Below are 15874 nucleotides of genomic sequence, written 5' to 3'. Positions count from 1 at the left end.
AAGAAGGTTCTGAGTTCCCTCCCTGGCAGCATTTCCAAGATAGGGCTGAGAGATATTTCTGTGTGCAACCCTGGAGGAGCCGCTGCCAGTCTGGGTAGACAATGCTGAGCTAGATAGACCAACGGTCTGACTCAGTATATGGCAGCTTCCTATGCTCCTAAGTACTGTCTTGATGTTACAAGAATGGATGATTCTAGCCACTTACTGAATATCTTTGTCATGCCACTGGTCTCCCCACAGCTGTTTTACCTCTCCTTCTCGCCTCCCCCGGCAGAGCCTCAGAATTTTTGAGGAGAGGGGGTTTGGTTCACTTGAACCCTCCTCCTCCTCCAGGCTCCTCGGGGTCACTGTGACAGTCTCTCTCCAGAGGCCTCAACCACTCAAGCTCCAACTGCCCCTCATCACTGGCCAAGCCTGCCTTGAATTCCTCCTGGCAACTGATGTATCCTACGCCCCCGCTAATTGGACCTCCCCCCTGCCATATCAGGCTGCTCTCACCCATATCCCCCTCAGCTGCGCTTCTGTCGGCTGCTGCCTCCTCCCTTGAAGCATCTCCCTTGTGCATTGCGGATAAGCTGGCCCTGAATTCGTCAGTTCCTGTTCACTACAGGAGAGGGCAAGTCACAGCTAAGAAATCAATCCAGAAGCTTGATTTTGTTTTTAAATGCGAAGAAAACGAAAAGCAGCAAAATATTTGCAAAAGCTTCACATGCATTGATACTTCTGAAGTGCACCATATAATTCACCCATAGGGAACAATGTGGGACTCAAGTCGTCTTCTCCCGCTTCTGTTGTTAAATATTCCCCTTCATGCTAATCTGTTCCGTGTTCTTTAGCCTGGATGGAACATGCTGTCTCCTCAGAGGTGGTTGTGCCATTGCTGTCACAGCTGATGGGAGTGATCAAATTTGCATGTTGAGGCCATTTCCCTCTTCTGGGGGATTTAAGAAAGGAGGGTGAATGTCCCACATGGTGATTAATCTCCTTCAGGAACCAAAACTCCTTTGAAGGGCTCACCATGGCAGTCTGGGCTCTGCTTTCCCTTGCTCTTTTCAGTTACTGCTCAGGTAAGATCAACACTGCTAGCTGGGCAGAGAGGCAGTTATTTGAAAAATGGCGGCTCTCCTTTCTTTAGCAGAATGTCCCCCATCACTGTTGTTGCTGCCCTTGATTCTTTCTTTTAGGGTTGTGAGCCCCGTTAGTCCGAGAACTAGTCTCTCCTTTCCTTTGCAATATTAAATCATGAATTGACCTGTTATTTAACAGCATTAACAACAATAATAATATGGTGTTGAGAACTAATAGCACATAGGCCTCTGGGTCACCAGGATTACTTCTACTGTGCTTTCAACATTTTGTGTTGCTTGAGGGCACGGAAAAACAATTGAAGGTTGTTCATTGTGCCCTTATTATTTTTCCCATTTAAAAGGTGTCAGTTCCCAGGCAAGTATAACTCAGCCTGCCTCCGCATCTGGGTCCCTGGGCCAAACCGTGACACTCTCCTGCACCAGAAGCAGTGGGAGCTGGGAAAGCTTTTATCACTGGTACCAACAGAGACCTGGGCAGGGTCCTCGCTTCGTGCACCGGCCAGGTGGCAGCCGGGGAGAAGGGATCCCAGATCGGTTCACTGCCTCTGGCTCTGGAAACAATTACCTTTTGACCATCACTAATGTCGAGGCTGAAGACGAGGCGGATTATTACTGTGGCGAATGGGAGAGCACTGGTGGTTGGAAGTTCCACAGTGATACCGTCTAATGGGGAACTGAGACAAAAACCTTCTCTCTTCCTCTCAGAGCGAGGAGTTAAACATTCATAAAGAGCTTCATTGCACCTGGCCACAAACTCTTTAATAGACAGAAACACCCCACTGGGTCATTTTTACCACTGTCCTCCCTTCAGGGCAATAACAACTAAGCGTCCCGTGAATGAGAAGAAGCAGAAGGAGGGCAGCTGATGATGCCTGCTTCAGAAGGACAGTTTCACCCTCCCACCCCACTCCATCCAACCAGTGAGACTCTCTTTCATTTAGCTGAGGGGAGAACAACAGTCCCTGTTCAGTCTGGCATCATTCCCTCCAGTCTCCTTTAATTTCTTTTAATGTTGGGAAGTCTTTTTGCTCATGGACTTGTTTACTCATTTCTTTGCTATTTAAATCACCAAGTGAACTTACTATTAAACCTACTACAACCACCACCAGCATTACTACTACTATTACTACTAGTAGTAATAATAAAGGTGCTCAAAACTACAGTCACATAGGCCCCTGGACCAAGAGAAATTTTGTGTTGTGATGCTTAAGAGCACAGCAAAAATGAATGAATGTTGTTCATTGTGCTCTTATCGTTATTTTCTTTTTCAAAGGTATCAGTTCACAGGCCACACTGACTCATGCTGTCGAATGGGCCAGCTGGGGTGATGCTTTGCTTGACTGGCCTGTTCCACATGATAAAGACTGGCGCACTATATGCCAGTATTGATTGATTGATTGATTGATTGATTGATTGATTGTTGGATTTATATACCGCCTTTCATTAAAAACAACCCCAAGGCAGTTTATGCACACACATCGCCCACCACTCCCACTTCCTTTATGACCCTCTCCTACACACACTCCAAATACTACTTTAAGGGCATGAATCCTGTCTCTGCGCAGTTCAGAAACGGCATGCCATGTGCCCATAATTAAAGTTTGATGCAAAGCTTTCTAACGTAGGCCCATTAGGCAAAGCATCATCCAACTTGGCATGGTCCATTTTAATCGTCCCTGCTTTTTGTTTTTAATTTTGTTTTACCCTATTTTTTAAATCTCAATCTTCTATGTAAATGATTCTTTATATGTATATGCATGTATGTGTTAATATTGATATCTACCCTCAGGGTAGATTTATTTGATCTAGATTGTGTATTTGATCAAAGATCGCAATAAACTGAACTGGCACAATCTACCATGTGTGCATCCTTTCAGCATGTGGGGCAGGACAGTAGAGGTGTAAATCATCCAAACTTCCCCCATCAAAAATGTTTACAGGAATCATATATGCTGAAGGAACATGATGTTCCCTCTTCAGTTCCTGCCTCCATCTAACTATCTAACTCTGACTTTGCCACCGCAGGTGAACTTTTATCCATCCTCATCCATGTATAAGCCAGGAAGTTTTTTTTCTTCTCTTTTCAAGTATCCACCCCCATGCAAATTAAGTCTATGTTCATTAGCCTGACTTGCAGATTATGTATCCTGAGACACAGCCATGCCGTTTTTAACCAGAGCTGATGGGAGTGGGCCAATTTGCATGCAGATTCGCCCTCCTGGAGGATTTAAGAGAGGAGATTCAATGCCCCCTGCAGTTACTCCTTTGATTCGGAAAGCCAAACTCACCATGGCCTGGGCTCTGTTTCTCCTTGCATTTCTCACTTACTGCTCAGGTAAAGGAAACCGCTGCTAGCTGGGTATCTCCCCTTTGATCATAACACTCTTTTCTCATTTCTCTCCTATTTAAAGCACTGTGTGAACAGTTTATTGACTAGCATACTACTACCACCACTGATGATGATGAAGAAGAAGATGGCGATGTTTTGAGCTACTTTACATTAGCCACTGGACCAATCACAATGTTTCTCTTTTACATTTTAACATGTAGTAATGTTCGAGAGCACCGAAAAATGAATGAGGATTCTTCATTGTGCTCTTATTAATCTGTGTTTTCTTTAAAACAGGTGTCCATTCCCAGAGTGTGACTCAGCCTGCCTCTGCCTCTGTGTCTCTGGGCCAAACAGTTAAACTCTCCTGCACTGAAAGCAGTGGGGGTAGCTGGGATTACTTCAGCTGGTATCAACAGAGACCTGGACAGGCTCCTCGCTTCCTCTGGTATGGTACCAGCAGCAGGGGAGAAGGGGTCCCGGATCGGTTCACTGGGTCTTACTCTGGAAAGACTGGCTCTTTAACCATCACCAACGCCCAGGCTGAAGACGAGGCCGATTATTACTGTGCTAATGCTGAGGGTACTGGTAGTAGCTTCAAGTTCCACAGCGATGCACCCTAATGAGGAACTATGACAAAAACTTTCACTCTTCTTCTCAGAGCAAGAAACTCCGAGTTCATTAAGAGCTTCCTCTCTTAATCGGGCCCCAAACCTTTTCAAAGGCAGAGTTAGAATAGATAGAACGGCTGTATTGGCTCATTTCGGTGACTGTTCCCCCACTCAGGCTGTTAACAGCAACTGTCCTGTGAATGAGAATACACAGAGAGAAGGCCGTTGTTGTTGGCAGCTTTGCTCCACCTCCCAACAGCCATCTGACCTGCAAGGGAGCTGGTCTGTCATTGTTTTGTTTTCTGAAAGTACAAGTTTTAGGTACTGTATTTCCCCCCTATATGTTATGTTGCTATGTGGTCGCTAAGAGTCGACACTGATTTGATGGCACTTAATCAATCAATCAATCAATCAATCAATCAATCAATCAATGTTATGTTGCTTCGGAGCACAAAGTCTTTTTGAAAATCAGTGTCAGGAATCTGACAGAAAATGCTCAAGTGAAGACTGGCTTTTGGATACGGTTGGAACCTTCATTCGAAGTTGAATAATACTCTGTATAAGCTCATTCTGAAAATGGTGAGAGTCAGATCTCTCCGGGAAACGCCCAAGGTTAAAAGAATGTGTGTTTTTGACCACTTACTGAATACCTTCATGGCTGAAAATAAATATGGCTTTTCCAATGGCCGCATCATTTTTCTCTACCCAGTTTAAATGACGAATGTTTCAATTCCCATTCATGACACTGAAGAAAATCATAATAACTAGCTGGCCTGGGCACAGAGCATCTGTGCCTATAGTTCTCCTCCCCCCCACCCCCAATTCCTCTCCCTCGTTCTTGGCTCTCCTCCTGTTGTCGGACCCCCTGGCCACTACAGCTTTCCCTCCTCCCCCCAGCCTCCCCACCGCCTTCTCTCCCCTCCCCTGGCTGCCGCCACTTTCCCTCCCCACACATGCCCCTGCTGTTTCTCCCCCATCCGCCACAGCTGCTTATTCTCTCCCCAGCTGCTGCCACTTTCTACTTCCCCCCCCCCAGCCTCTGCCGCTTTCTCTCCCCCCTGCCACCACTCTCTATCTCGCTCCCTCCGGCACTGCCACTACTTTCTCTCCCCTTCCCAGCAGTTCACTCTCAAACTCCTGTGAGAGCTGCCACAGAAAGCATCAGGCATGGGTATGCCTTAGCAAATAATATATAGAGATGCAACGAAATGAAAGCAGTTCCTGCTGTTGTAGACACTGGTTCTGCCTGCAGAGATAAGTTACAACTCTCCCCAAATATGATGAATTAAATGATCAAAATAATGGGCATGTCCCCTAAAAAAATTCTTATTTTCCAGTTCTCACTAGAAAGTGATTACAAGTCACCTGGTATTTCTGAAAGATGATCAAAACCTCCCACAATGAAAGTCCTGCAGCTGTGGTGGGCAGTGAAGCAGGAAACTATTCAGGACAAATGTGCACCTATTTCTGGTCCTGATGATCACTCATGCACAGAGATCACATTTGTTTCTTTAAAAAAATAAATCTCTGGCCAAGTTGCCAGATGTTTTTCATTCATGCAGAGTAGAGACCACAGATTTGGAGGCAGCAGATATTTTACATCTATGCTCATAGGCTCTGTGGAGAAGTCTGGATGAATGCATGGAGGTCAGGGTATTTGACATAAGAGATCCCATTTCCCATGCACTCATTGATCAGAGAGGTATTATCCATCCAGGGCTAAAGTGTGGTGGGAGAGGTTTGAATCCACATTCTGTGCCCAGCTTAATATCATTCATGCTAGACAGTGGCTGCATTCACACATAACGTGGAACTAGGGTTGAATGGGCCTAAGGTTCTCCAAGCATTACAGACGAATGCAGTTCTGCATGGTGACGTACCCAAGGTTTCATTTTCATTATCCCTGTCTGAACTCTCGGGTTGTAGCAAGTTTAATCACCGTAACTCGAAGTTTGATGTAGGCTGCGTTGCGTCCAAATTCCGAACTGCAGGCTGCACCACTTTGAGCCAGAGTTGAGGGAGGAAGTGATTGGCTGTGTGGCTGTGTGGGCTGTCCATGCAAGAAAGAAGCCTGCACAGCCAGTTCCTCCGCCTCTCTGAAGTCTCATTGACTGCAGAGTGGGTGCTCCCAGTTATGGCCTATTTCGGACAGGAGACCGGCGGGAGGAGGGGGCAGAACTAGGAGCCCCATGGAAGCGAAAGAACAAATGGATGCTGAGGTAACATACAGTTCCCTAGTCAGTTCCCTGCCTGCATTTACCCCACGGAGTTGGCCACCAGAGCATCCCTCTTTTGAGCCTTGACAATGACGCCAGAGACCTTTCCTCTTCTGATTTAAAATATCTGCCTTGATGCAAATTTGTTTCATATTCATTAGCCTGGTTGGGACTTGCTCAAAAGAGGTGTGGTTTCTATCACTACTGCCGGGAGTGGTCATATTTGCATGTGGGGGCCATTTTCCCCTTCTGGAGGATTTAAGAAAGGAGGGCAAATGACCCACACAGTGATCAGTCTCCTTTAGGAAGCCAGACTCCTTTGAAGGGCTCACCATGGCGGCCTGGGCTCTGCTTTTCCTTGCTCTTTTGAGTTACTGTTCAGGTAAGATCAACTCTGATGTCCGGGCACAGAGATGCCTTGTCAAGTGGTGATGCCTTTTACAAAAGAATAGTCTCTCCTTTCCTTTGCAATATTAAACCACTAAGTGAACTTGTTATATAAAATAACAATAACAATATTGATGGTGGGGTTAGAATAAATAATGAATAAATCTCTAGGTCACACCAGCAATATTTCTATTGTGCATTCATCATTTTGTCTTGTTTGAAAGCACAGAAAAATGTTTGAAGATTGTTCATGATGGCCTTATTACCCTTTTTTCTTTTAAAAAGGTGCCAGTTCACAGGCAACGTTGACTCAGCCTGCCTCTGCATCTGGGACTCTGGGTCAAACAGTTAAACTCTCCTGCACCAGAAGCAGTGGGAGCTGGGACAGCTATTATCCCTGGTATCAACAGAGACCTGGGCAGGGCCCTCGCTTCGTGCACTGTGGTTATAGTTCATGCAGCCGGGGAGAAGGGATCCCGGATCGGTTCACTGCCTCTGGCTCTGGGAACAATTACCTTTTGACCATCACTAACGTCCAGCCAGAAGATGAGGCTGATTATTACTGTGCGGAATGGTATAGCACTGCTAGCATGTTCCACAGTGATACAGTCTAATGGGGAACTGAGACAAAAACCTTCTCTCTTCCTCTCAGAGTGAGGAGCTGAGAATTCGTGAAGAGCTTCATTTCACCTGGCCCCAAACTGTTTTTAAAAAGAGAGAATCGGAGTAGATCGAATGGCTGCAAAGGCCCATTTCTGGGACTGTTCCCCTTCTGGGGCAGTTTTCTAACCAAGTGTCCCATGAATGAGAAGAATGTTGGCGATGCCTGGATCAGAAGGGCGGTTCCACCTTCCCACCGCACCCCAAGAGGCTTGATCTGACCAATGAGGGAGGTGGGCCCATTTTCTTTTATCTTGTCAAAGTAGGAGATTTATCTATGTCCTGTATTTCCTGAATCTCTTCTGCTGTTTGGCACAGCTCAAGGTCTTCTTGAAAGCTGATTTGAGGAAGTTGCCAGAAAACTGCTGATGTGAGGAGGGGCGTTTTAACAGTGCTGGAACATTCTTTTCAAAGTTGAAAAATGTTTTCGACCATCTCTGCATGTCTCTGAACACTTGTTAACTAACGTCATTGCTGAAAATATTTTTTTAATGGCCATATAAGACCATAACATTTCTGATGAATTTGCTTCTCCCAATTCATTAGTTTGTTTGTTTTACAAAAACTATACTTCAAGAAAAGTCCTTATGTTTTCCAGTGTGTGAAAAGTTGAACATGAATGGCGCAGCATATGTAAAGCCTGCTCTTCTGCTTATAGCCCATAGGGGGAGAGGTTGGTCCACATTTATCACATAGGAGAAAATTCAGTGATCATAAAAATGGAAAGTCCATTTTTCCTAGTCTATGCTGGGAAAGGAAGCCGGAAATTGCTGTGTGCAGAAGTGTGTACCAATTTCTAGTCCTTCTCCCTCTCTCTCTAAGCAAGTCACGGGAAGTGATCACAGCTCTGCCTCCATATTCCTCTTCATATCATCAAAACTCCCTACTGATTTTCACTCCCTGTTCTCAGAATGCCTCCATCTCTGGGAAGTTGGGGGAAGGAGTGTGTCTATCCTGGCCTGTCCTCCTTGACACACATATGGTCCCCACCGCCTCCAGCTTCTCCAGTCTCTTTTAAAAAACGTTTTATTCTAACAGTAGAGTTGTGAACTAATCAGAACAATTAAAAAAAAAAAAACTTTAGAAAGTTCCATTTTCCCTCTTTTATGAAAGTTGAAATGTTTGGAGTAAGATTTGTTTCTTTTTCTTTTTTTAGAGTACAGATCACTGGTACAGAGGCTGAGGAAGCACAGCTTCAGGGAAGCCCAACCTGCGGTCTGTATTCTACCAAGAAAACTACAGGGCTGTGGTCACCCAGAGTCGACACCGACTCGACAGCACACTTTACTTTACTTTAGCAACTAATGGGAGACATGATAGAGATTCATAAACTTAGATAGGGTTTATGGAGAGAAATTATTTTCCCGCTTCTGTTATAAAATATCCACCCTTCATGCAAATCTGTTCCATGTTCTTGAAGCTGGGTGGGAAATGCTGTCTCCTCAGAGGTGGTGCACCATTTCTGTCAGAGCTGATGGGAGGAGTGACATTTGCATGTGGGGGCCATTTTTCCCTTCTGGAGGACTTAAGACAGGAGGGCGGAAGTCCCACACAGTGATCTGTCTCCTTCAGGAAGCCAAACTCCTTTGAAGGGCTCACCATGGCGGCCTGGGCTCTGCTTTTCCTTGCACTTCTCAGCTCCTGCTCAGCTGTAAGTAAGTAAGTAATTTTCAGTTCAGTCACTGACTAGCAAATACAGAAAAGCAAAAGTAAAGAGAAAACGAATTGAAAATACATAACATCCCTAAAAGTTCCTAAAAACATTTAAACATATTGGGGGAAACACCAACATCGTTTACAGGGAAGCAGGAAAAAAGAAAAAAAGCAGACTCAACAGCTATCCTCAACAGATAATACTTGGTTGTTCAGGTGCATAACACGGTTTGGGAGTGATCTCAGCTTCTCTCTGCCTTTGCTCCTCTCATGATTCATGGATCTGGCTCCCACTGAAAGATAACGGTCACTCTCCCCAAATGCTTAAGGTGGGCTGACTTTATTTCGGGTTTGCATGCTTAACCATTCCAAAAGGAACAGCAAAATAATTCTCTTTGCATTTGATTCTGAGGAGAAGCCTGTATGTGTTTCATGACAACAGTGAGTATACAACACTCCAGTTCCATCCATCTACATTCTGCCAACAAAGAAAAAACCTTATTGAGGTCTGTGAAATGCTGCATGCGACATACCCTATGTAATATGCCTGTACCTTCTGCCTTCGCCTGTAGAGGGAGATGTTGGTCCACCTTCCCCACATTTGATAGAATTAAAGAAGCACAGTAACTGAAATGTCCTGCACCTGTGATAGGAGGGGAAGCAGGAAATGGTTCAGTACAAATGTGCATCGATTTCTTTGCCTGATGCTTGTGCTTTCAAGCACAGAGACCCCACTTGTCTCTTTAAAGAAAAAACCTCTGCGCAAGTTGCCATATATTTCTAATAAGGGCCATCAGATAGCTTTCATTTCATTTCCCTTCAAGTGCCCTGCCTGCATTTTTTGCTTTGAGCTTGCCACAGCTATGCCTTTCTCCATCCATTCCATCCTCAGTTCCATAACAGCCTTTAACTCTCTGAATATTGCCTACTTGCATCATTCCCCCACATCCCTGCAACCCCACCCCCCTCGTTATTCCTGATAATTCTCTTCTTTTTAAAGAACCCACCCTGGTCATGCAGAAGTGCCCCAAATTCAATACTCTCACTAGACGGTGCTGTCTCCTCCGAGGTGGTGTGCCATTTCTACCAGGGATAATGGGAGGGGTCAAATTTGCATACGGGGCCATTTTCCACTTCTGGGGGATTTAAGAAAGGAGGGTGGATGTCCCACATGGTGATCAGTCTCCTTTAGGAAGCCAAGCGCCTTCGAAGAGCTCACCATGGCCGCCTGGGTTCTGCTTTTCCTTGCACTTCTCACATACTGCTCAGGTAAGATCAACCCTGCTAACTGAGCAGAAAGACATTTTTTAAAAATGTTTTCTTTAAAGTGGTGACTCTTTTAATTAGCAGGGCAAGAGTCACTGTCCCGAATGAGCACCAGCGGAACGTCCCCACCCACCCCCCACCACCGTGACTGTAGTTGTCTCCCTTGATTCTTTCTTTGGGGATCGTGAGCCCCTTTGGTCAGATCAATCATCTTTATTCGGTCCATTGACCAGCAAGCCTTTGGTTAGAGAACTAGTCTCTCTCCTTTCCTTTGCTGTGTCAATCACGAAGTGAACTTTGTATTTAACAGTATGATGATGATAATAATGGCATTGAGAACTAACTTTACAAAGACCTCCGGGACACAAGCAATATTTCTGTTGCACATTCATCATGTTGTGTTCTTTGAGGGCATGGAAAAATGAATGGAGGTTGTACATCATGCCATCATCATCATCATCATCATCATCATCATCATCATCATCATCTATTTACACACAGTCTACTAGATGTTATTGACTGGATTTGGTACTTTAATTATCGGGCCCTTTGCAAAGGGTTAGGATAACTAAAGAAAAATTAAAGATAGCGTCATAGTATCTGTGCTGTCCTGAGTAGTGTGGCCTTCTGTACCTGATGTGTTGTAATTTTATCAATGACCAAAGTGTCGAGATGATGTTCAAGTTCTTTTGGTACTGCACCAAGGGCACCAACAACTATTGGCACCACTACTGTTTTCTTTTTCCAGAGCTGCTCAATTTCAATCTGAAGGTCCTTGTATTTAGTTGTTTTCTCCAGTTGTTTTTCGCCAACAAACACGTCTACCCCCTGGGATTGCAATATCAGTTATCAGAACCTGATTCTTCTCGATGACTGTCAGATCTGGCGTATTGTGCATTAAATGCCTATCAGTTTGTATTCTAAAATCCCAAAGGATTTTTGCCTCCTCATTTTCTGTGACTTTCTCAGTTGGATGATTGCACCAATTCTTACTTGCTGGCAATTTGTAATTCTTGCAAAGGTTCCAGTGAATCATTGCAGCAACTTTATTGTGTCTTTCCTCATAATCAGTGTTGTTGTTGTTATATTTTCCTTGGTAAAAGGTGCCAGTTCACAACCAACATTGACTCTGTCTGCCTCCGCGTCTGTGCCCCTGGGCCAAACCATTCAACTCTCCTGCACCCGAAGCAGTGGAGGGAACTGGCAAAACTTGTACGGCTGGTATCTACAGAGACCTGGGCAGGTCCCTCGCTTTGTGTTTGGTGGCAGCAGCACCAGGGGAGAAGGGATTCCGGATCGGTTCACTGCCTCTGCCGCTGGGAACATTTTATATTTGACCATCACTAACGTCCAGGCTGAAGACGAGGCGGATTATTTCTGTTGTGATAGAGAGACGACCGGTCATTTGAAGTCTCACAGTGATACAGTCGAATGGGGAACTGAGACAAGAACCTTCTCTCTTCCTCTCAGAGCGAGGAGCTGAGAATTCGTTGAGATTCCTTTCACCTGGCCGTGAACACTTTCAAAAAGACAGGGTTGGGATAGATAGAAAGGCTGCAGAAGCCCGTTTCTGAGACAGTTCCCCTCCAAGGCAATTAACATCGACTGCCCTGCGAACACACAAAGAGGGTGGATGGTGATGTCTTCTGTTCCACCCCACAAATCACGCCCTAGAACCATCTGATCCAGGGTGAATGGGAGTCTGATTTTGTTTCATATTGTGAAAGTGGAAGTTTCTTCTGTGTCCCAGGGGCAGAGCAACCATTCTGCAGGGTGTCCCTTCCAGCACTTGGGCCTCCCCTTCTCACCACCAGCCAGTTGGTCGGCTGCAGCAGCGGTGGTTCCTGCTTCTTCAAATCAAATCGAATCCTTTCTTTAGGTCATTGACCAGCATAAAATAAACCTTTCACAATAAAATTGATTTAGGTGGTAAATTCTTTGCGTATTTTACAAACAATATAGCAGAGCACACATCTTTTTGAGACTCGGAGCTCATATGGGAAAATCCAGTCTTCTGATGTTACAAAAATGGATGTTTCTGACCGCTTACTGTATAACATCATTGCTGGAAATATTTTTTCCCCCACCTGGCATCATAATGTTTCTCTTCCCAGTTTCAATTCCCATTCATGACACTGAAGTGCATAATAACGCAATTGACCCTAAGCATCTTGTATGATTCTGGACACTGATCCTGGAATGTCTACGCAGGAGTAGATTGCAAATCTCCCTGAAAGCTTTGATCTGAAGCATCTTACTTGTGGGTTTTGGCTTCATTTTCTTCCTCTTCAGAGCAAACAGCACCACTGATCAACTGGCCTTGAACTTTTCAGTTCCTGGTGATTAAAGGTGGGTGGGCAGTGGGAGCTTAAAATTCAGGTTTCCCAGAGTTGGATTTAAAAAACAAACAAACTGTGAAATTGACCAAAAAGAAAACAAAAAGCAGTAGAGAATCTGCAAAAATTCTCATGCTTCGAACCCCTGATAACTGAGCAAAGAGACACCATTTGCAAATCTCCCCCAGAATTTTCATCGGAAGCATCTCCCTTGTCCATCGCTGATAAGCTGGCCCTGAAATTGTCAGTTTCTGTTTGGGGCAGGGGGCAGCTAAAACATCAGGTCTCCAGGAGGGTGTGTGTGTGTGTGTGTGTGTGTGTGTGTGTGTGTGTGTGTGTGTGTGTGTGTGTGTGAAATTGACCACAAGGAAAACAAAAAGCAGCAAAATATTTGCAAAAGCTTCACACACATGGATTCTTCTGAACACGTACCACATAAGACCATAACATTTCTGATGAATTTGTTTCACCCAATATTTATTGTCAGCAATTTGTTTGGTTTTCCAAAACAACCATAATAAAAAGAATACATACAAAGAGTTTGTTTGTTTGTTTGTTTGCAGAATATGCATAGTAGACCCGGGCACAGCCTGCTCTTCTGCTTTGAGCCTGCAGGGGGAGATATAGGCCCATCTTTCCCACATATGTTAGAACTAAATGATTCCAATCATTGAAAGATCAGCATCTGTGGTGGGAAAAGGGGAGTTGGAAATGCTTCAGTACAAAAGGGTAGCCCTTTCTGGTCCTTGTGCTCATCCGTGCCTCAAGATCAAGCATGGGGGGACCAAAACAGATAGCATCAACAGGGCCTGCTTCCCAATGGCCACCCCAGATCAGCATTTTTCATTCCCTGCTGCCAGATTGCCTCCTTCTCTGAGAAGCTAGAGGAAGGAATGTGTGTGTGTATCTTGTCCTGCCCTCCTTGACGTACAGTTGGTTTTTACAGCCACCAGCTTCTCCAATCTATTTTTGATTGATTGATTGATTAAGTGCCATCAAGTCGGTGTTGACTCTTAGTGACCACATAGATAGATTCTCTCCAGGATGATCTGTCTTCCACTTGGCCTTTCAGGTCTCTCAGGGGATGTATTCATTGTTGTTGTAATTGAGTCCATCCACCTTGCCGTTAAAAACTTTTAATTCTAACTCTAGAGTTGACAGCAATCAGAAATACCCAAGATCAGGATAAAATGCTTTACAAATCCTAATGAAGTTACCTTTTTTCCCTTTTAGGAAAGCTGGAACTTTTGGAGTAAAAAAAAAATTCTTTTATTTTTTAGTATAGCTCTCGGACACAGAGGCTGAAGAAGTCCAGCTTGTACGGATGTGGGCTGCTGTGCAGAGGTCCGGGCCAATGTCCTGTCAGGCAGACAGTGGCCCCATTGAGCATGAAGTCCCTTTCCTCCGTGCACAGAATGATCGAGCCAAAATGATTGAGGAGGAAAGGCGTACGAAGAACGGCTACAACATTTATGGGTTTTTGAGTGGCTAATGGGAGACATGAAAAAGGTTCCTAAACTTAGAAATATTTTATAGTTCTCCTCCCTCTTCTATTTTAAAATATCCCCCTTTGTGCAAATCTATTCCATATTCTTTAGCCCGGATGGAACATGCTGTCTCCTCAGAGGAGGGGTGTCATTTCTGTCGGAGCTATTGGGAGTGGTCAAAATTTGCATATGGGGGCCATTTCCCCCTTCTGGGGGATTTAAGACAGGGGGACGAATGTCCCACAGAGGGATCAGCCTCCTTCAGGAACCAAAACTCCTTTGAGGCACTCACCATGGCAGTCTGGGCTCTGCTTTCCCTGGCACTTCTCAGTTACTGCTCAGGTAAGATATATTCTGCAAACTGGGCTGAGAGACACCTTTTCAAGCAGTGACCCTCTTTTATTAAGCAAGGGGAGAGCATCTGTCCCCAGAGATTTTCAGCAGCACCCCCCCCCCCCAGTGACTCATGTTATCTCCCTTGATTTTTCCCTTGGGGGTTTTGAGTCCCTTAGGTCAGAAAGCTAGTCTCTCTTTTCCTTTCCAATGTTAAATCACTAATTGCACTTGTTAATGACCTAACATTACATAGGCCTCTGGGGCACCAGCAATCTTTTTATTGTGTGTGCATCATTTCGTGTTGTCTGAGAGAATGGAAAAAAATGAATTAAAGTTGTTCCTTGTGTTGTTGTTATTGTTGTGTTTCTTTTCTTTTACAAAGGTGTCCGGTCTCAGAGTGTGACTCAGCCTGCCTCTGCGTCTGCGTCCCTGGGCCAAACAGTGAAACTCTCCGGCACCAGAAGCAGTGGGGGGAGCTGGGGTGGCTATTATGCCTGGTATCAACAGAGACCTGGGCAGGGCCCTCGCTTGGTACACTGTGGTAGTGGCTGCAGCCGGGGAGAAGGGATCCCGGATCGGTTCACTGCCTCTTACTCTGGGGACAATTTCTATTTGACCATCACTAACGTCCAGGCTGAAGACGAGGCTGATTATTACTGTGGCGACTATGAGAGCACCGGTGGTTACAAGTATCACAGTGATACAGTCTGATGGGGAACTGAGACAAAAACCTTTTCTCTTAGACTGAGGAGCTGAAAATTCATGTAAAGCTTCATTTCAAAAGCTTCAGGCAGTTACAACCAAGCATCCTGTGAATGAGAAGACGAAGACGGAGGGCAGCTGGTGATGCCTCCTTCAGAGCGATGGTTTCACCCTCCCACCCCACCCCACCCCAAGAAGCACCTGACCAGTCAGGGAGGTGGTCCAGTTTTATTCTATTTGGTGCAGGTGGAAATTTTATCTATATTTTTCTGTATTTTCTCAATATCTTATGCTGCTTTGGAGACACAATAGGGCTAACCCGGCAACCACCTGGCCCACTTGAGCCAAGTTTGCCACAGCTGTAGGAACACATCCGTCCCAATTCAAGATGGCGGACCCATGGATGTTTGAGTAACAAGTGGGCTACCTTGTGAACTGCCTAACTGATATGGAACAAATTTAGTCAGCTTGTAGGGATAGTGAAAGGAATGCAGGCAGATTAGTTCTTACCAGAACTACTACTTTTAACTGTGAAATTGACCAGAAATGCCCACACCCAAAGCAGTCAAATATTTGGAAAAATTCACATGCCTGATACAATGAATGTGCCATCATATAAGACCATAACATTTGTGATGAATACACTTCACCCAGTACCTATTATCAGCTATTCGTTTGTTTGTGTTTCATAGAAATTATAAGAAAAAGTCATTTTTCCACTAGTGTGTGAAAAGTCGAACATGGCATAAAGCCTGCTCTTCTTCTTTCAGCCTCTAGGGGGAGGAGTTGGTCCACTTTTACTC

At 44.9% G+C, this 15874-nt stretch overlaps 2 protein-coding genes across 2 annotated transcripts in view; both read left to right on the top strand.

Moving 5' to 3' along the window:
- Positions 1-986: 986 nt before the first annotated feature.
- On the top strand, positions 987-4040 carry LOC128338014 (uncharacterized). The gene is made up of 4 exons (XM_053279871.1): positions 987-1067; positions 1430-1741; positions 3346-3423; positions 3715-4040. The coding sequence occupies exons 1-4, from the start codon at positions 1019-1021 to the stop codon at positions 4038-4040; spliced, it is 765 nt and encodes a 254-aa protein (XP_053135846.1). The 5' UTR covers positions 987-1018.
- A 10238-nt stretch (positions 4041-14278) lies between these two features.
- LOC128337918 (immunoglobulin lambda-1 light chain-like) overlaps positions 14279-15874 on the top strand; it is a 98124-nt gene continuing 96528 nt past the window's right edge. Inside the window, exons 1-2 of the mRNA XM_053279603.1 lie at positions 14279-14375; positions 14752-15062. Of these exons, the coding sequence (XP_053135578.1) occupies positions 14327-14375; positions 14752-15062 (360 nt within the window). The 5' untranslated portion in view covers positions 14279-14326. The remainder of the gene's footprint in view (positions 14376-14751; positions 15063-15874) is intronic.

Source organism: Hemicordylus capensis, chromosome 15 (genome assembly GCF_027244095.1).
Source record: "Hemicordylus capensis ecotype Gifberg chromosome 15, rHemCap1.1.pri, whole genome shotgun sequence".
In the NCBI taxonomy this organism is placed as follows: Eukaryota; Metazoa; Chordata; class Lepidosauria; order Squamata; family Cordylidae; genus Hemicordylus; species Hemicordylus capensis.
The sequence above is the reverse complement of the archived record's forward strand: the minus strand, read 5'-3'. Positions and strand labels throughout refer to the sequence as shown.